This window comes from Pollicipes pollicipes, unplaced genomic scaffold (genome assembly GCF_011947565.3).
Source record: "Pollicipes pollicipes isolate AB1234 unplaced genomic scaffold, Ppol_2.1 Scaffold_3087;HRSCAF=3621_pilon_pilon_pilon, whole genome shotgun sequence".
NCBI classification, from domain to species: domain Eukaryota; kingdom Metazoa; phylum Arthropoda; class Thecostraca; order Pollicipedomorpha; family Pollicipedidae; genus Pollicipes; species Pollicipes pollicipes.
The window spans coordinates 5065747-5086025 of NW_023596225.1; the positions used below are offsets into that span (position 1 = coordinate 5065747).

At 56.5% G+C, this 20279-nt stretch overlaps 2 protein-coding genes across 2 annotated transcripts in view; both read right to left on the reverse strand.

The window, feature by feature from the left end:
- Positions 1 to 17261, reverse strand: LOC119114965 (terminal uridylyltransferase 7). Its single transcript, XM_037239018.1, has 17 exons — positions 17150 to 17261; positions 10530 to 11009; positions 10103 to 10219; positions 9600 to 9795; positions 8695 to 8845; positions 7620 to 7806; positions 6851 to 7010; positions 5773 to 5961; positions 5351 to 5478; positions 4440 to 4587; positions 3589 to 3779; positions 3110 to 3328; positions 2398 to 2544; positions 2097 to 2325; positions 1638 to 1732; positions 587 to 722; positions 1 to 29 (listed from the first exon to the last, which is right to left on the reverse strand). Exons 2-17 carry the CDS (start codon positions 10956 to 10958, stop codon positions 1 to 3), a joined length of 2751 nt encoding a protein of 916 aa, XP_037094913.1. The 5' UTR covers positions 10959 to 11009; positions 17150 to 17261.
- LOC119114966 (F-box/WD repeat-containing protein 7) overlaps positions 10987 to 20279 on the reverse strand; it is a 17935-nt gene continuing 8642 nt past the window's right edge. Inside the window, exons 9-11 of the mRNA XM_037239019.1 lie at positions 19819 to 19855; positions 19623 to 19776; positions 10987 to 11009 (exon numbers count right to left, since the gene is read on the reverse strand). Of these exons, the coding sequence (XP_037094914.1) occupies positions 10987 to 11009; positions 19623 to 19776; positions 19819 to 19855 (214 nt within the window). The remainder of the gene's footprint in view (positions 11010 to 19622; positions 19777 to 19818; positions 19856 to 20279) is intronic.

Below are 20279 nucleotides of genomic sequence, written 5' to 3' on the forward strand. Positions count from 1 at the left end.
CTACAGGCCGCCCTGGCAGTGCGCCGTCTCTCACGGGTAAAAGGTCACACTGAGTGGGGTGTGAGGGGCGGAGGATCACTTCACGGGGACACGACATCGGCCGGCGCCGGCGGCGGCGGCGGCGGCCCCGCGGCGCCGGCCATCCGCGAGTTATAGAACACGGCCGAGGGCAGCGGCTCGAGTTGTGGTTCGGGTTGCGCACCGCGGCGACGCCGGCGGCGCAGCCGCTTCTTGGCCGCCTTCTTTTCCGGCGACGCGGGCGCTGCGGCTGCCGCGGCCGCCGCCGTCGCAGCAACACACGCCGCCGAGCCGACCACCTGGACAGGGGCCGACACCTGTCCCGACGCCCGCGCCTGCGTGACGCGCGCCGCCGCCGCGTCAGACACCACCGGGCTGCCCGCCGGCCCCGGTCCAGAGCTATCCGGCGGCGGCGACTGTGGACCCGGATCGGGCGGCGACGGCTGTGGAGCCGGATCCGGCGCCGCCGCCGCCGTCGCCCGCCGCACGGCGCGCTGGGCGTGCGGCGAGTCGCCGCCGGCCGGCGCGTCGGTCGCGGCGCGGTCAGCGGTCGGCGTGCGCAGTTTACCTTTGGCGGCGGGCGCGGCGCGGCCGCGACGGCGCGGACAGTCGCTGGCCCAGTGGCCGATGTGGCCGCACACGTGGCACCCGCTAGCGTTGGGCGGCGGCCCCTCGCACAGGTGCTCGGACGACATCAGAAACGCCTGGCGGCACAGCACACATACGCACGCTGTAGCAGGCAGGCTGTCGTGACCGCACAACATACACACGCCATAGCAGGCAGGCTGTCGTGACCGCACAACATACACACGCCGTAGCAGGCAGGCTGTCGTGACCGCACAACATACACACGCCACAGCAGGCAGGCTGTCCTGACTGCACAGCACACAAACGCTGTAGCAGGCAGGCTGTCCTCACCGCACAGCACACACACACGCCGTGGCAGGCAGGCAGTCCTCACCGCACAGCACACGCACGCCGTAGCAGGCAGACTGTCATCACCGCACATCACACACACATACACAAGCCGTAGCAGGCGGGCTGTTTGGTAGTCGGGGACGTACACACTGGCCATGTACTCCGTGCGAGCGCGTGTGTGTACCTGCATCCACTGCATAAGCAAGGTTTTGTTCCACAGAGCTCCACATGTTAAGGTCTCAGTTTGATATGCGAGTAAAAATGAATGTACTAGGTCATAAGTGAGCATCGCATATGCTGTCATATGCTGTGGTGCATGCTGTCCGTGTGAAATATGCTGTCTGTCCATAAACGACGACGTTCAGAACGATGAGGCGACAGCCCTGACACATCTCTTTATAAATACAGAAAAAGGCGTTTTGGCGCACAACGTGCGCACCTGGCAACTTCCAAGGCAGCTTCAGACAGCGAGAACACCGGGTGGCGTCACGCGAAGAGGCGTGTTACGCGGTCAAACGCATATTCCGACCCTGTGGCCCCGAAAGCCCGTGTGGTTCTAGCTACCTTCCGTCCATTGACCAATCCAACCTACCTTCACAAAGACCATCTATCCTAAAACGACCCCAACGACCCCAGTCTCACTCGCTGCCCATGGCAAGCACGCAGACACCACGCCACGTACGCACGAGGCCGCTTCTTACCCTGCAGTCGCGAAACCCGGGCGGCAGCGTGCCCGGCACGTAGCCGAGGTGGTGACGGCGCCATTTCAGCAGCGTGCGCCGGATGAAGGCCGCCACTGACGAACGGATGAGGCACGGGTTAGCGCGCTGGGACTGCGGGTGGCCTCCGCAGAACACTGGCTCAGACGATTGAAGGCCGCGCACCCTCGCCCCCCGCGGGACACTGGCTCAGACAGCAGCGGACCGCGTACCCACGCTCAGCGCACGAAGACCTGGCGAGCCGCCGGCGCAACGCGCAGAAAACATATTGAGACGCCACAGGCATGATGATGGATGTCTACTGAGGTGACCTCGTGATCGGCGTCAATCGCAAGCGCCATCTGAGGGAGGCTGGCCCGACGTCCGAGGCTCGCCAAAGCGGCGCGTGTTAGCGCCGCACACCGAGCGCGCATGCGCGGCCCACCCGACGGCGACACTCACTCTTCCTGCGCACGCCGACGCCCAGGTTGTGACTGAGAAGGAAGGGGTCCTCGATGGCGATGAACGCGCCGTTCCAGAGCTTCTCAAACTTGGTGAGTGTGTGCGCCAGGCGGACGCACACCACGTGCCGCTCGAAGTCGAACTGCTCGCCGTAGAAGCGGAGGAAGCCGAGCCACAGCTCGCCGACGCTGCTGCGGTTGGCGCCAGCGTCTGGCCAGTGCCGACCCAGCTCTTCCAAGTCCGAGAAGAAGCTAACGTCGACGCCGTCGACGGTGCGCGCGGCACGGCCGGCGGCGCCCACCTCCTGCAGCACGGGCAGCACAGGCGGCTGGCACCGCTGCAGGTAGTAGATCATCATCAGCGTGTAGGCGTAGGAGGAGAGGCTGCCGCGCGACGCGTCGCACACGTCGCAGATCTTGGCCATCAGCTTCACCATGTAGCCGAGCATCTGCGGGCGAAGGCGGCAGTTGGCGGCACACGCCATCGGGGGCATGCCACGGGGAACAATGCACGCCACGGGGAACAGCGCAGCACGGCGCCCGCCCGCCGTCTGCCGGGCAGACTCCCGCCGGGGCACGATGACCCCCTGCCGGTGGGCGTCCACCCTCTGCTGTGACCGCACGTGACGCGCGGCTAACACGAGCATTGACCGCGAGACATCCGTCTGAGCGCCGGTTCCTGGACAACGTACTGAACGCCAGCTGAACCCGACGCCGCTGGCGGCGCAGCAGGGCCCTGCTGCAGACGACTGAGCATGGCGCGCCGGCCGCGCAGTCGGACCCAGACCATGGGCCAAGCGGCCGCCCTGTGCCCTAGCTCTCCAGCGCCTCGGAGTTGGCCACGACGGGGGCCAGCGGTGACCCTGCACCCCAGTCCCCAGCGGCCCCAGGGTTCGCCAGAACGAAGCCAGTGGCCGCCCTGCACCCTAGTTCCCCAGCGCCCCCGGGGAGACGGCGGTAGCCCTGAACCCCAGTCCCCCAGCGCCCCCAGGGTTCACCAGCGGCCAATCGTACCCGTCCACGGCTGTCGATCCGGGCGTACGTGTGCAGCAGCATGGTGTTGTGCTGTGCCAGCGTGTTGTACAGGCTGATGTCGCCCTCCAGGCGCGTGCGACGGTCCGTGAACTTGACAATCGGCACCTTGGCCGTCGTGATGGGGATGATGTTGCAGAGGGAGCGCAGCCGGCTCAGCGCGTTCGCCAGCTTCTTGATGATCTCCGCCTGGTCCAGCGCCTGCAGCGGATGACAGTGGTATAGGTGAAGGTCTTGTTTGGAGGCTGCCGCTGTCAGCGGCGCCACGATCTCGCACCGATAGTACAGCAGCAGGGGTTGGCAGCGCGGCAGTGGCAAAAACGGGACGGGCGAGCGCCAAAAAGCCTCACGCCGTCCCCGCTCAACAAGCGCCCACGGAAGATGTTGAGGGCCGCCCCCCCGGAGGTCAGGTACCGACAGCATCCGGGAGGGGCTCACCCCGCCCCGAACCCGAGGCTGACCTGCGGATCGGTGCAGTCCTCGAACGTCATGCAGATGTCGAGGTCCGAGTTGCGGAAACCGAAGCCATTGCACGAGGAGCCGAAGAGCGTCAACCGAGCCGAGGGGAAACAATAGTGGCGGATGTAGGACTCGACGCCCTCCAGCATCTTCTGGCGTCCCACGTACTCTTCCGAGGGCAGCGCCCAGTCGTCTGCAAACGCGGTGTGACGTCACGGGTGACGTCAGACAGCACCAGATGACGCTAGCATCACCAAACAGAGGAGTAGTTAAAAAAAGGTAACAGCTTACACATGGGATGCTAAGGCATCACATAATTAACCCAGCGGACAATGATCTTTACATACAAGTTGTTATCTGGTTTTTGAGGCGCACGTCTGCGCTGGTCATATGACACCCACTTTACATACAATTAGCAATGCCACTGATACCAAAATAACAAATGCAGCAGATATTCATTTACGTGAAACAGGCAGGCAAAATCCAGTGGTGAATGACAATACAAAATGTCTGCAGAAGAAACGGAAATGCTCGCAAATACACGAAAAAATAAAAGGAATCGAAAAAATTCCAATGAACACAGCCCTGGCAAACACGGATGGGGGGGGGGGGGAAACAAATATATGAATAAATAATCTAAAACAAAAAAGAACAAGTATCAAGCAAACGGTGCAACGCACCTAGCGCCCCCAAAAGCTCTCCGTAAACGCACCATACCAAGAGGAAACAAACGCATCACGAGCACGCCTAGAAATACCAGGCCGCACAGACGGAGCATCCCCTGGCCACCAGGCGCCGGAGCCTCTGTCACGGCCGCCGCGAGCCGCGCCCGTCCGGCGGCGAGGCCACTCACCGAACGCGGAGCGGCAGAGTCGGTCCAGCGTGGCTATCTGTTGCTCGGAGGCGGGCGGCAGCGGCTCCGGCGCCGGCACCACCAGCGTCGGGCAGTCGTCCATCACGTGGCCAGCCTTCTGGCAGACGCTGCATACCAGCGGCATGCTCTGCCGCCAGAGGGCAGCCGGTCAGAGGGGCTCGTGGCATTCACCTCAGGTCAAACGAGCAGCCCCTGCCACTCAGCTGATGGTCGCCCGTTCCTTCGCCGCCAGCGGCCCATCCCTCCCTGGCAAAATCCCACCCTTCGTTCACAGCAACCCGTCTCTCCCATACCACAGCCGAGCCCCTCCCGACTGCAGCCTGGCCCCTTCCAACTGCAGCGACTGCAGCTACATCCCTTCCGACTGCAGCCGAGCCCCACCCGACAACAGCTGAATACTCTTTGACTGCAGCCTGGTCCCTTCCAACTGCAACCTGGTCCCTTCCGACTGCAGCTCGGTCCCTCCCGACTGCAGCGACTGCAGCTGCATCCCTTCCGAGTGCAGCCAAGCCCCACCCGACAGCAGCTGGATACCCTCCGACTGCAGCCCGGTCCCTTCCGACTGCAGCCTGGTCTGTTCCGACTGCAGCCTGGTCTGTTCCGACTGCAGCCTGGTCTGTTCCGACTGCAGCCGCATCCCTCCCGACTGCGGACGGGCCCCATCCAACTGCAGCCGGATCCCTTACGACTGCAGCCTGGTCCCTCCCGACTGCGGCCGAGCCCGTCCCGCTAGCAGCCGAGCCTCGTCCCCGGCCCCTCACCGTTTGGCCGCAGAGTAGCTCCGTGTCGAAGCTGTACTGGAGCCGGTCGGCGCCGATCTCGCGCAGCCGGGCGGCCAGCGCCGCGCACTGCTGCTGCCCGGCGGCGCCGACCGCCGGCTGCAGGCTGACGGCGGCGCCCTCGGCCGTGCGTGGTACGCCGAACAGCAGGCAGGCGGCGCGCAGCCGGTCCACGATCACGTCCGCCACGGCGCTGCTGCTGATGCTGCGCGAGATGTTGCGCTTGCTCTGGATCGGGTCTGGCGGCGACGCGCGGCGGCGGCGCTAGTGCCGGAGGGGCGTCGGCGAATCGGGGGCGCGAGTGGCTCGCCGCAACGGCCGGTGATGTCGGCTTACCTACACGGCAAGCGCCGACTGCGTGCCGGCTGCGTGTGACATATCGACTAGAGCAGAGACAAAATCCCAAAATACAAAATGATGCATGGACACGAAATGTCTCCAGTTTCAGACGCTCTGCTAACACCAAGATGGCTTGTCGCTCGTACCAAGACCACCCTTCCCCCCAAACCCCTTAGCGCCGCCCTCGGGCTGACCTTCGATGGAGATCTTCTTGTTGCCCCAGCCCTTGTCCTCGCACGTGACCGGCTCCCTCTGTCGGATCGAGACCACCACCTTGCTGCCAGTCAGCTCCAGCGCGTAGAACCGCAGCAGGCGCAGCCACAGCAGCCCCAGGTCGTCCGTGTTCTCCGAGCGCCAGCCGGCGGCCGTCCCCGCCGCCAGATCTGCGCACCAGCACGTGCGGCAGTGTCAGCGCGCGGACACACGCGAAGCCGAGCGTCGCAGGAGATCGGCAGATTGGCACGTGAACGCGACAAGACGAGGACGGAAGCGGCAGCGCTGACGCGCGGGTGGAGAGTCGGTCTTTCCCTGCCGACACATCAGCAAGAAGTCCTGCAAAACAGCATCGACGTAAAACAGAACATAAAATACGTGTAGGGTCGTTCTCAGAGCCCTGTTTTCGCCTCGCCCGCGATCGCCGTCGCGGAACACCCCTTGCTTTCTCTTCCTTACCCACCGCGTGCCAGCCCCCTGTTCAACGACCACGTGCCACGCCCCAACCCCCTGTCATCCTTCCAACATTCATCCAGCGGGGCGCGCAGGAGGTAAATATAGATTCATGCCATCAGAAATCTGACTCTCTAGCGACCTCTACGTCACACGCAATATTCGTTGGCTACTAATCCGTTTCTACTTGACCCCGAACCCAGATCTCTGACCTATCCGGCCCCTTTGTGAGGCCTGAGACGCTTAGATGCTGGGACTGCCGGTAGTGTAGTGGTTAACGCGTCTGCGTTAACCTCTGTGTGGCTGGGAAACCAGGGATACGGGGTTCGATTCTCTGCGGTGCCCGCCCTCTCTGCCAGGGTGAGAGGCAGGCGACGCCATATAGCCTCAGCAGCGCACGCACGCACGCACGCACGCACGCACGCTTAGATGCTGAGTTAACCGCCGCCCGGCTCGGTGTTGATTGGCCGATTTTGAGTAAGGGAAGGGGCCACAAACAGTGAACTTCAAACTGAGGGTGCAATGGCATGGCAAAATGCCGACATCCCTGCCATCAAAGTGACCGGATGTGGAAACACTGTGCGTCTTAACACGTGACCCACTCACCGATGTCCAGCTTGGCCTGCGGGTCGCTGGGGTCAACTCCCGCCAGCTCGTGCAGCACGGGCAGCACGGGTGGCTGGCACTGCTGCAGGTAGTAGATGGTCATCAGCATGAAGGCGGACGGCGGCAGCGAGCCAGCCTTGGGCCGATCCATCTCGCACACCTGAAACGGCCCGCGGGGGGGGGGGGTGGGGGCGTCACAGGGAGCGTGCCGGGCGCACAGCCAGCGGGCCCGTCGCGCGGTGAACACGTGCGGTGAGTAAGCACGGACAACAGCGGCGGCCGGGAGCCGGCCCAGCACGGCCCACAGCTCTCCAAGCAGTTCACGGCGCGACGGCTCCGTGCATGTGTGTGTGGTTGCTGTCTACGTTAGAGTTCGCTGTCAGGTTGGTAAGTGACACACGTGGCGAACGCTTTCCGCAGCTACACAACTGACGGCTGCCTTGCTGCCGTGCCTCTCGTCTTCGTCCGCATCTACGGCTTTTCATCCCAGTGAGGTGCTGCTTGCTCTCATATCAGCCAGCGCCGATAGTTCCACCCTGATCATCAGCAGCAGCTATCTCCCTGACCATCATCAGCAGGTGTCTCCCTGATTATCAGCAACAGCTGTCTGACTGACTATCAACAGCAGCCGTCATACTGATCATCAGCGGCAGCTATCTCCCCTGACTATCAGCATCAGCTATCTCCCCTGACTATCAGCATCAGCTGCCTGCCCTTACCACCAGCAGCAGCTGCCTCCCCGACCATCATCAGCAGCAGAGATCCTCACCTGCGCGAGGTGGCGGAGCGCCACGGCCAGCGGCGCGCAGCGCTCGTCCAGCGTCGTGTAGAGCTGCACCAGCTGCGCCAGCTGCACGTCCTTGCCGGCGCCCAGGCCGACCAGGCACGGCTGGCCGCTGGCTGCGTGCACGCAGCGCACGCACGGCACCCAGCTGTGGAAGTCGTGGCTCACCTCCCTGCGGCAGACACGGCCGCGCTGATGATGGCGGGGTTCATGGCGGCCAGCGTTGAAGGCTGGATGGAGATCAACCCATAGCTCCGTTCCGTGTAATAACGATGCACACGGCTACACGAATTACAGGCCGGCCGGTGCGCGCACCAAAGTTGTCTTTGAGGAGGTTGAGAGGTAAAGGAAGGGGGGGGGGGGGGGAGGCGAACGGGAGCTATACGCTATCGCACAAATAGCTTCACGAAACCGGGCCCGACATAGCGGCCACCAATCCAAGGACTCCCATTGGTGTTATAAGCAACAGGACACTGACAGAAGTTAAATGGCAAATCAACCCGAACGTCCCACACGCACACGCACACACGCACACGCACGCACGCACGCACGCAGCACGCACGCACGCGCACACGCACACGCACACGCACACGCACACGCACACGCACACGCACACGCACACCAACACACACACACACACACACACACACACACACACACACACACACACACACACACACACACACACACACACACACACACACACAAACCATCTCGGCACGCACCAAGGAGTCCTGCTAACAGCAAATCAACCTCAGCACTGGTAATCATCGCGACAACATCTATCCGACTTAGCTATGACCGCTATAATGTTAAAACACCGGACTAAACAAGTCGGATATCTACATTTGACACGTCAAACAAACCACATATAACGCACAATGCCTTCGTCATGCGTCAACAATATCGTGCAGCCCAAACACAGCTACCAGCCACAAAATGCAAAGAGTACGGCCAACCCCACGGTCGCCCACCTCTTCCCCCCCCCCCCCCCCCCCACGAATAAGCCTGCCACGTCCCGCCAGCCGGAGACCCCGCCGCGGGCCGGCTCGGCACGTACGTGAACAGCTGGCTCTGCTCCAGCACGTGGATGGCGTGTGTCAGCTGCGGCGCGCCGACACTGTCGTCGGGCGTCAGCAGCGCCATGTCCAGGCACGAGTCGGCGAAGCCGCAGCCGTGGCGTGCGGAGCCGAACGTCTCCAGGGCGTACTCTGCCGGACGGGCCGGCAGCCGGTCACCACCGGCGTCAGGGCGGTGGCCGGTCACCACCGGCGTCAAGGCGGCGGCGGGGCGGGCCAGCAGCGGACCAGCTCAGGCGAGACGAGGGGCCCATGACATACAGGACGTTTGTTATGTGTGCCGTTACACTTATTTTGCGTAGCGACAGGTCGCTACCGGCATCAACGCGGACTTACCACCCTTCACCAGATTTCGAACATAACGCTCCAGCCGCCTTCCGCAACATGCTTCAAAACGCCAGGGAGCACGAAACTGTCCCGACAAGGCCGCGATCCCGCGGTGCTGCCACCAGATCACAGCCGAGATCCCGTGGCCCTGCCACCAGATCACAGCCGAGATCCCGCGGCGCTGCCACCAGATCACGAGCGAGATCCCGCGGCGCTGCCACCAGATCACAGCCGAGATCCCGTGGCCTGCCATCAGATCATAGCCGAGATCCCACGGCGCTGCCACCAGATCACGAGCGAGATCCCGCGGCGCTGCCACCAGATCACAGCCGAGATCCCGTGGCCCTGCCACCAGATCACAGCCGAGATCCCGCGGCGCTGCCACCAGATCACGAGCGAGATCCCGCGGCGCTGCCACCAGATCACAGCCGAGACAGGGAAACGAACGCCCGGCAACTCCGAGCCGTCCCCAGCGCGCCGTAGCCAGCACCTCCAGCCAGTCCGGCAGCACCCGCGGTAATCCCCGCACCGTAGCAGACCGCCCCGCCCGCCGTCCTACCGGCGCCGTCGAAATGCTGTCGGAGGCCGTCGAGCACGGTCTGCCTGAGCTGGTCGGCGACGCGGCGCCGCTCCGCCAGCCGGTGCGGGGTGAGGCCGCGCTCCTCGTACAGCCGGCTGAGCAGGCCGGTGAGGCAAGACGTCTGCGCCGGCGTCGGTCCCGGCAGCGTGCTTACCGCGGTCATCTCCTCATGACGCTGACGGGCGCCGACGGCACGGTCAGATGCACGGCTTTAGAACGCTTGGTGCTACATACGACAGCCGGCACCACGGTCATTATCCCCTCCCCCCTCCCCGAATGAGAGCGGTGAGCGTGACAAAATCTCCGCGCAGCGAGGCTCGAACTCAGGCCTCCCGGTCCGGGCTGCAGAGCGCAGACCACGAGCCAGACGGCGGTGTCGAGTGGGCGATAACGCGGCTTGGTGAATCAGCTCACTCGACCGCGCTCACACAAGGCCCGGACGGTCAGGAGGGGGACGGGGAGCGGGAGGGAAGCATACTCACCCGGCGGCTGGCGGTGTGACGCTTGTCGGCCGCGTGCTTCTCCACCTGCAGCAGCGTGTCCCAGTGCAGGTCGCAGATCTTGCACCAGTACTTGGAGTTCTTGTGGCGTACCGGCGCCTGCGACCGGTATGAAGACGAAAAGATCAGCGCACGGCGCCATGGTCCATAGCTCAGTCGGTTGCACTCGCTTACTGCTGTCGCTATCACATCTTGTCAGCCTTAATTAGATGCCTGAGTGCAACGCTGACAAATTAACCAGAACGACACAATGCCACTTACTCGGTGTGAACATTTGTCTTTAAGTAGCTGACAATGAGTATGGGGTTGACGATGCAAAACGACGGACCTCCCAGCGAATGTTCAATAATCGTTAGCCAACGAAATCCCCGTCGACGACAACTGTGACGCAAGACACACAGCTCCACACCTTTTTCAGCAGAGTGAAGTGGTTGGCCTCCAGCAGCTTTTTGAGCGGCCCCTGCGGCCTCCAGCGTTTGCTGGACGCCTCCTTGAAATGGGCGTCCTCGTCGAACACCAGCGGCGGCCGCTTCAAGCCGTTCAGCGAGCCGGGCCGCACCAGCTCCCAGCGGTACGTGACCACGACCGGCCCCTCATCCGCGTCCGGCGGCGCGCTCCCGCTCTCCGGCGGCCAGCTCTTCTCCTCCTGTGCCATGGTCTTGCCGTTCGGTGGCGCGCCGTTGCCCTCCGGTAGGCTCTCCGCCGCGGCCCGGTCGCGCGTCTCGTCCAGCTCCAGCCCGTCTCGGAGCTGGGTCGTCACTGCGGTCACGTCGGGAGGCGGCGGCGACGGCAGCGACGGCGGCGGCGCCGGCGCCGACACGACGCCCTCCGCATCCATCGCAGCTAAAACGGGTGGCGGCGGCGGCTCAGAGGAACGGGGCAATCTCACCTGGAACGGGAGAGGCCGAGGGTCAGGTCCGGCGCGCAGTCGCCGACAGCGGCCGGCCGGCTGCGGTGCCCGCTCGTAGCGCCGGCTCAGCAGCCGGACGCGGTGAGTCAGAGGGAGCACCCCGACCGCTCACGACGCCCGGAGACGTGCCAGACGAGACTGTATCGCAGCGCCGGCCGCCGGCTGCGCCGACAGTGGGTTGCACAGACGAGCAGGCAACAGCGCCGGCCGCAGTCCTGCTACACAAAGAGACAAAGACGGCGTCCCGCCCGCAGCCAGCTATCCGTTATCGGCGAGCGGGGGCGGTGTCGAGAGCTGCCGGCGGTCGCGCCTGGCGGTAACAGGAACGGTCGCCCCGCAGGCCAATCACAATGCAGATCCCTTTAGATGTTTTATAACTAGCACCCTGCGGGCTCGAGGTGAAATTCATGACGAATATACAACTTTACAGCACGGGACTAGTAAACATATAGCTTTGAGCGAGGGTGTATCTTTCGTTTCAAAATGCTGTTAATTTTTCATTCTAGTACCTGAAATTAATACATTTATGCCATGCTAGTGACAAAATGCACTAGTTTTCAGACCACGGGTGAAAATTACTCCATAACGCCTGCCAGCATGAGCTCTTTGTGCTGCAAGAGGATGCCTGCGGACAATCCACGGTCTAAAACTAACCGCGCCATCGGAAGTCCCAGTCTGTCAATCACACGAGCTGCCCTCAAGAACCCAACCAAAACAGTTTGGCCGCGCTATGACGCAGGTGGCCTTTGTTTCCGTGCTAGTTGACGTGGCTGGTATGCACCAATGAGGCAAATGGGACTGGCTTAACAGATTATGGACGATTTGTCACTCCCGATCAGGCCGAGGGTCGGATGGACTCGCATCAACCACTCGAGACCCTTTGAAATACCGACACACTCCACATGCCGCCCAGCGTGATGGCTGGGAATGACACATCTGCTCGCCGAAATCGGGAGTGTTGCTAGTGCCCCATGCCCTACTGAATTAGCTCCCTTGTTAACAGCACAGGTTTAATACAGATCCTAACCAGAGCGCCGCTACTACCCCCCATCTGCCAACCGGGGTGGTGCCAAGCTGCTGCCCGACAGTGTGGGACACCCAGCAGTGGTGGTGCCAAGCTGCTGCCTGACAGTGTGGGACACCCAGCAGTGGCGGTGCCTAGCTGCTGTCCGACGGTGTGGGGCACCCAGCAGTGGTGGTGCCAAGCTGCTGCCCGACGGTGTGGGAAACCCAGCAGTGGTGGTGCCTAGATGCTGTCTGATGGCGTGGGGCACCCAGCAGCAGTGGTGCCTGGCTGCTGTCTGGTGGTGTGGGATGGTGTGATTGTCCAGCAGTGTGAGACACCCTGCAGTTCTGTCTGAGCTGGGCAAGGCTTGTATGCCTGCATCCTCATAGCCCTTATCAAATGACCACCTGCTGGGACCACACTGTGCCATGCTGGGGGATTTTGTGCACCTCCAACTGAAGGGTAGTGCATAAAATTACATGGGAGGTGGCTGCCAAGCAAAGCTCAGCAGTGCTTGGAATCGCTGCCACACTTTGTTTATGTGGGGAGACATAAATGTTTGTGATATATAACTGTCAAAACTAAGTCCAGTTACATAATGGTAATAATGGGTACAAGATCTACATCATTTTTGGAAAACAGACCCATCATGCAAGAGCATGTCAAAAATTAAGAGTATCACCACATGCACTCTTCAGCAACTTGATGCAAGTGCACATTACATGGTATTGCATGTGCATATTGCATGGTATTGAGTAACATTACTATGACCCTTTCATTACACAGAAGCTGGCAGCTTGGTTTGCACTGATGCATGACATCCCAACAAGAACTACCAATTATTTTCAACCTTCCAAACCCAATGTTGGTGTGTTTGTTGGGGGAATCCATTAGTTATGTGAAGAATAGGATGAAAGCAGTTTAGATGGAGCATAACCAAAGCATAACAAGAGTGGAGGGAGGTTTCATAAGGGTATAGGTATATATTGGTACCTAACATTATAAAAAAATCATTGTACACCATTCATCATGATTAAGGTGGAGCATATTGTAAATAATCTTAAAACAGGTAGATTCATGCTCCTACCTTCAAATCTTAATAACTACCATAGTGAGCTCCCGAGCGCTGCACACACCCCCACCGCCTCGACTCCCCAGCGCCGATTCTGCGTTGTTATTGCATAATTACAATATTTCTGCTTATCAAGAACCATAAAAAATGTATAGGACCAAGGTAATAATAATGATGCAATGAAACACGTTTCTTATTGCGTCTAGGTACATTTATGAAACGGACAGGCCAGAATAGTCCAGAACATAGCCTAAACTAGCCTAGTAGCCTAGCCTAGCCTAGCCTAGCCTAGCCTAGCCTAGCCTAGCCTAGCCTAGCCTAGCCTAGCCTAGCCTAGCCTAGCCTAGCCTAGCCTAGCCTAGCCTAGCCTAGCCTAGCCTAACCTAACCTAACCTAGCCTAACAACCTAACAACCTAACAACCTAACCTAACCTTACCTAACCAGTGTGGGAGAAACCTCCATTTTCTGGTGGATGTGGCACCAGGAAACTTTGTACTCCAGGCTCTTGACTAGCAAGAATGACAATTTTTGTACTCCAGACAAATGCTGCAGTCTGCCCCACAAAGCAAAGGCACCATTGCAAATGTATGAGCCTGAGCATAAGTACCAAGGCAGACAGCTTTGTTTTCTTGATAGCCAGGAGGGTGCATGAACTTTGTTTTCATAAAGTGAGTTATAACTTTTATTTGACTTCCAGGGACCAACCATATGGAGCACCAAGAAATGGACACAAGCATCTGCAATCCTGCAGGAGCTGGCCAATCCAGGGTGTTCATGTCAATGTCCTTCATCATTGTATTACATGGGTTAGATGCACTTGGACAAGCCTATGCAACTCCCAAAGGGTGATGGCAACTCATGTGAGGTACTTCTGTGGAAATGAAATTAACTGAAATACGAAATGTGCTTGTTTTAAGTACCTACCGCTGCCACATACCTCAGATGTCACCTGTGGGGAAAATATATGGCGCACCTGAGTAAGACCGCATTCTCCACGACGCACACACCTACCGATACCTTTTTCAAGAAACGGACAAACATATCACGGCGCCGGCTCCCACCACGCGACGAACCCATCGCCTCCCTTGCCCGAAACTTATGGCAGTCCACAGCCCTGTAACTGACGAGTGCATTCTCGGGCAGTGAAGGTCCGCGTCGGAACAAAAAGACACCTACAACGATATTCGTTCGGCCGGAAAACCACCAGCGGCACCAAAATCACCCATGACTCATCTATTTCAACTAGATCATTCAAAGACTCACAGAGCAAGAAGTCCAGGATGCCAACTATGCTCTTAACTTACCTCATATTAAGAAAACATGCTAACGATTTTACCAAAGGGCGTGCATTTTGCAAATGGTTTGGTGGGAGAATTCCAAAATATTGCAGCAATGAACATCCTTTTCAAAGTGCTTGTTTCATTCTTGCTCTTGCCATACCAACCATCAATCACCATCCAACTCGCAATTAAATTGAAAATCATAGCACTCAAACACACCACATATCAGCACTTTTAAGATAGAATCATGACATTAAATGACATCCAAATATCACTTTTGCGGGCGGCACTTTTGGTGGTAACGGCTTCTTTTGGGTTCTTGTCATCGGAAATTACGTTCCCAAAATGGGAGTTTGTGGCGTGAAGCATTCCAAAACTTATCATTACTATTGTATAAATGATAGTAAGTCAACCACTTCTTAAGAAATCGGTAAATGCCGGCCATTAAATATTCGAGGATATCTTACTCATTTAACAACGATATCACGTCTCCAGGCTCAACCAGTACCTGTACTTGCAAGACAGAGATGGTCCATAATCCGGTGGGATAAAGCATTTGGTTGCCCTTCTCACAATGGGACCTATGAGGAGACCCGGGGAGAACAAGCCGGAGTACATGCCCGAGAACAGCAAGTTTTTGGCAAGGCTAGCCAAATTTTAATGACAAATTTACGTGTTTTGGTATCGCCCAGACGTGGGTCTTCCTTAGAGGGTGTTGAAATGACGTGATATGCCTTAGAATGAGAAATATCTATCGATTTGTAGTACAGGTACTGCATTATCTCAGCATTGTCTTGCACCATCAGAAGATAAGATATATTTAAAGGTGGCATAATAGAACTTGAAATGCATGGCTATAAAGCACTATGATATTTCTACCACACTTAACAATTTGTGTTGGTGCAACTGGATAAATGGCTTTTCTTAGACTATTCATCACAGCCTGTCATTTCAGGAACAACCTGTGGTACTTGTACTTGGTTAGCCCCTTGATGAGTGCTAGAATGTCATCACAATGTCTGGCAATGCGCCAGAACTCCTGTGGGTGGTTTGGTTGTTTGTCTTGATGTGGTCGGAGTGGGGAGGACGGAGGGCGAGCGTAGCTGCTTGGGATTATGTGCATCGTGGTTGCGAGTTTGAGTTATTCAGTGAGGCAAAGTGGAATTGGTTGTCTTAAATTTTCACACAGCATGCATCCACACTTCTTAAGTTACTCGGGATTTAGTTTTGGACCGCTATTAAGTCCTTCCAAAAAAGGTTAATAAATGCCTGGGGGCTGATCTACAAATGTTTACCACTGCAGGCCGATGCAAAATCACCTTGTTATAACCTGCTCTACCTACAGCATGGTGGGTAGGTAGGCAGGTACTAAGGTATCTATATACAACATTAATGCTAGGTTTGGGTTTCCCATGTGGGATCAAATATGAGACTGACCTGTTTTCAGCCTGTGGTTATAATTGCTGTAACATGTCAGGTGGCAATGCTGCCATGTTCCTTGCTGTCCGGCATAAGATCCTGCAGTGACACTATTAAAATTTTCCCTGTATAGGATCATAGGGGACTTAGAGAAGAGGAGAGGGATAACAGGAGGTGCAAGAAGAGAGGAGGAGCAGAAGTGGAGGAGGAGTGGAAGGAGAAGAGTGACAGAAAGAGCAGAGGAGGAACTGAAAGGGGAGAAGAGCAGAAATAGAAGAATAGGAGGAGGAACACTTTTGGTATGTTTAAATTAATTCTGTAAAGGCCTCAAGGACTACATGTTAGCGATGTCACATACATAAGGCTTTCATAGTCTGTTGCAGCTGCCTAAGAGTTATTAAAAAACCAGGGTGTCATGCAAAGTGTCTGTCCTGAACCTAACCTAACCTAACCTAATCCCCCACCCTATCCCCTTCAACCCAGTGTCCTATTGGCATCCATGTTCCATGCCATATATATGTACCATATCAAGAAGTTTTGTTTAGCTGCCATATTTTCATTCTCACTTTTCATTCCCACCCAAAAACATCATATTTCCCCACCATGTTGACCAATCTACAAGCAATATGGAAGACTGCCTGGATATGCAAGAAACACATTTTATTGGATTCTTGTTACCTTGGCCTCATACATTTTTATGGTTCTTGATGCACAGTAATCTTGTGATCAAGCAGTAATGTTGTGATCACACGTAGAAATGGTGCCGGGCCGTGATTGCTGCTTGTTTGCGCTCAGATGCTCCCTATCATAGTTATTTAAGTTCCAAGGTAAGAGTTTTGATGACCTGTTTTATGATTAATTATGATATGTTCTGCCTTAAAAATGATGATTGATGTACAGTGCTCTTTCTTAACATGAGGTAGCAATATATACCCTGACCTTCATAAGAGTAGCATTACCCTGAAGTTGTAATACTTGGCTAACTCAGGTTGCTCACTAGGACCATTCTTATATTACACTATGTTTTCAAGTGTGTATTCTTTACCTGAAATGGCATAATCATCTGTTCAGCATAACCAGTGTGTGACAAGGAGAGCAAGGGCAAATAGTTTAACATTCGCAGGTAAGTTAACTTCATCCTGTGAAAACATGCAGATAGGCACAGAACGTTTCCAAGTGATCTGATTTTGAACTAACATTAGCCAAATTTGATGAACTTTGAACGCTAAAGTCAAATTCAGAAGCAACTTGGAATCATACTTTCACTTCTCCCCAGGTCATACATGCATGCAACACGTGAGATCGCTATCATCACAGCAGAACCGCTGGTTTAATTCTTACCTGAATGCGACATTTGCATTGGCAAACAACAGTTACTGAACATAAAACAACAGGCTACCTGCCATGCAGGCACTTCCTACAGCGTCCAACCATCACCCAAACCCCTTTCCCTTGTTCCACTGAAGTTCCGCCGGATAGTCGTCACACACTGCGTCGTGATTGCAAAAATGCGGCATGTCTGCCTCTTAAAAACCGGATGGTAACATGCTGTATCAAATTGTAAATTATTAAAAAGGAATGTTTCACAATTCACAAAGTTATTCAAGCATTAAGCATGATAGAAAAAGCTCACTTGTAACCATTGGTATATCTTTAAATGACAAATACCGCCCTAGACATCAAAATTCTCTGTTTAGTAAGTATGCTCCTCAGCGCGTCCTGGTTTGATTACGTCATCGTACTTTGCACAATTTTGACTGAGAGCCAAATAACGGCTGTTTAATCTGGAAATTGCACTCACGAACGCCAGATACGAATGCCACGACAACATGTTTTTTCTACTTCGATTTTGGCATGACTCATGGAATGGCAGGGTTTCATGACGCTATCATGACGCCACGAACACCAGGGTGACTTTGAAATGCTCTCCCCGATATATCCTTCCCCACTTTCGCGGGCGTTTAGCTCGGAAACTAGAGCGGCATGGGTCTTGAAAGGGACGTGATTGTGAACAGCGCCGAAAGGTCTTCAAGATGGCTATTTCATTTCAAACCCCCATATAAAAGTGGAACACTCCCTTCGAAGAACGACTTTGGAATCTTTCCTTCGCTGCTTACTAGCTCGGTAGGATGCACCCTGTCTCACAAATGTGATGGGGCCATGAACTCAGATCAGGCCTTCCGCAACTTTCCTGTCAACATCCTAGGCCTTGTCTTGGGTACTCACAGTGGATAATCAACCAAGGCACAATCACCCATTTACGACATCCCTGTATGCCGATGGGGCTCAGGGGCGTGGAAACTATGGTCAAGTTGTGGAAAAACTTAAAAGTGCCAAAATGCCCCCATCCCCGAAGATCACAAAGACGGCCCCACAAGTCGATATCGACGTTGAAAAAATGTGATAATGTGATGCGACGTAAATTCAGACCAAAACTTCCCGTACCGCCCGCACGCCACGCTAAAATAGTGTCTTAGAGGTGTTTTATATAATAAAGACTTAATGTAATGGAATGATACAAAAAAGCCTGTTTACACGGCAGCACTGTCAGCAACATCCAAGGAAAAATAGAATATTCTCATATCTTGTGTCAGCTGGCTGAATGGCTTGGCCTCCAAACCCGATGGCTAGGTCTCTTACGGATGTTTACCTACATGTTACATGTTACATGCTTCATGATGGCACGTTAACCTACCCATAGAAACTCATGTCTGTCGCATGCAGCAGTGCGTCTACCAATACTAGAGCAATTCTCCCACCGCCAATGAAAGTGTTTGCTCGCTATAAAACTTCCCGCTAAAAATCGCCATAGCTAAGCGGATAAACGAAGCAACAAACTGCATACACATAGGGTTATGAGACACTTACAGGTTAAGAGGCTAGCCTGAAAAGCTGCGGAGTGCAGGCTGACCTGATTCTTTCGTGGTTAAGCTCGTCTCTGTCCCCCACAGCCAAGAGTATCTGCCGCCGCCCATGGCCGCCATAGCGAAACGCCCTCGGTGCCCCAGGCGGCCTCTACAGGAGTCTTTTCTTTCCGAACCGAAGGGGCACTGGGGCACTCGCCCCCAGCGCCTTCGCTGTTGAGATCTGCCCTGCATGGCTACTTTGATGCTTAAATTAAATACTCCTTGACAAATGATACAAAAATAAGAAGATCAATTGCCTTAAGGAGAAATAACTTGGGCTAAAACTGCCGTAAAAATGGGGAGATGTTAAATCGTTTGGTGCTTAGTCCCCCGCCCCAGATCATTCATAAAAAGGATCATTCACAAAAATCGGCAGCACTGGTCTCTTAAGCTTCCGACAAATCACTGGATCATAGAATTGTTTATTTCAGTAACACACATAGGTAGGCATTGATCGTAACAGCTCAATTCAGCTCAGTTCGCTCCTTACAGAAGCTGTCACCATGACTAGATAATTGACTGGGCTTTGAGACCGCAGACTCACATCCGTGTCCCTTGCGAAGTGACATGCAAAAGCTCTTCCGAAGCTAAAACAGCAAATCTCAGCGTACACCCCAGTGCCGTAGTGCGCGGAAGGGCTTACTGGGTATCCAAGGAGTCTTACTTTGGTCGTCCTAAGGAGCACCATCCATGGGTCCAATGTCATAGACTGGTCTCATAAACCCCAGTTAGGCAGCCTCATGCTTCAACGTGACTCGGAGGGCTCCCTCCGGCCCGTACCACGACTTGCACCATCGGCCCCCAGCGAACACCCGGCGGCCGCCCCCCCCCCCCCCCCCCCCCCATCAGGCGGCCGCGTCAGCGGGGCCGGTCGTCGCGCCGCGGCGCCATCTGAAACAGCAGCACGCGCGGCCGGTCGCTGGTGTTGTTCTGCACGGCGCACACCAGCCGGCCGGGGTCGGCCCACACGTGCTTGACGGGGCCGCCGCTGACGTCTGGCGTGACGAGGTCACGCACCAGCGTGCCGCGCCGCGTGTTCCACAGCTTGACGCGGCCGTCGCGCCCGGCCGTCACCGCCAGGTCGGCGAGCAGCAGGCACACAGAGGTCAGGCGCTGCCGGTGGCCGTTGGCGCCGCCCAGCCTGCCGCCGCGGGCCAGAGGCGGGTCAGCACAGGTCATCGACCCGCCGCACGGAGAGTGTGGCCACATGATAAGGCTTAGTCCGGAGCCGTGGGCAGGTCTTTGTTGCGGTGTAGCGAGATCAGACGATGCTCAAGAGCTGCTCTGACCACAGGACGTTCAGAAGCAGCCGCCACCCAGAGTATCTCAAATTTGAATGAAAGGATCGCCAGGCAGCGGCATCTGGGCATATTATGGTCCGTCGCTTGTTATCAGGGCTTTGACTCACGCAACAAAAACTCGCTCCTACTAAAGGGGACGCGAGCAGAACAGAAGAGAAAGGAACATGCTACCAGTATGTCTCCCACATATATCGTCATACCACGTCGCAGACTTGCTGAGTTCCACTATGCATTTGCTCTTGCCCACTGGAACCCATCTGCACC

What these genes read in the sequence shown, in the direction of transcription:
- LOC119114965 (XM_037239018.1), bottom strand. Translation starts at nt 10,958, where the DNA reads ATGGATGCGGAGGGCGTCGTGTCGGCGCCGGCGCCGCCGCCGTCGCTG. An exon ending in ACTTCACTCTGCTGAAAAAG is followed by an intron (nt 10,220 to 10,529) that starts GTGTGGAGCTGT and finishes TACCGGTCGCAG; the next exon opens with GCGCCGGTACGCCACAAGAA. An exon ending in CGTCGGCGTGCGCAGGAAGA is followed by an intron (nt 1,733 to 2,096) that starts GTGAGTGTCGCC and finishes TCCGTTCGTCAG; the next exon opens with TGGCGGCCTTCATCCGGCGC.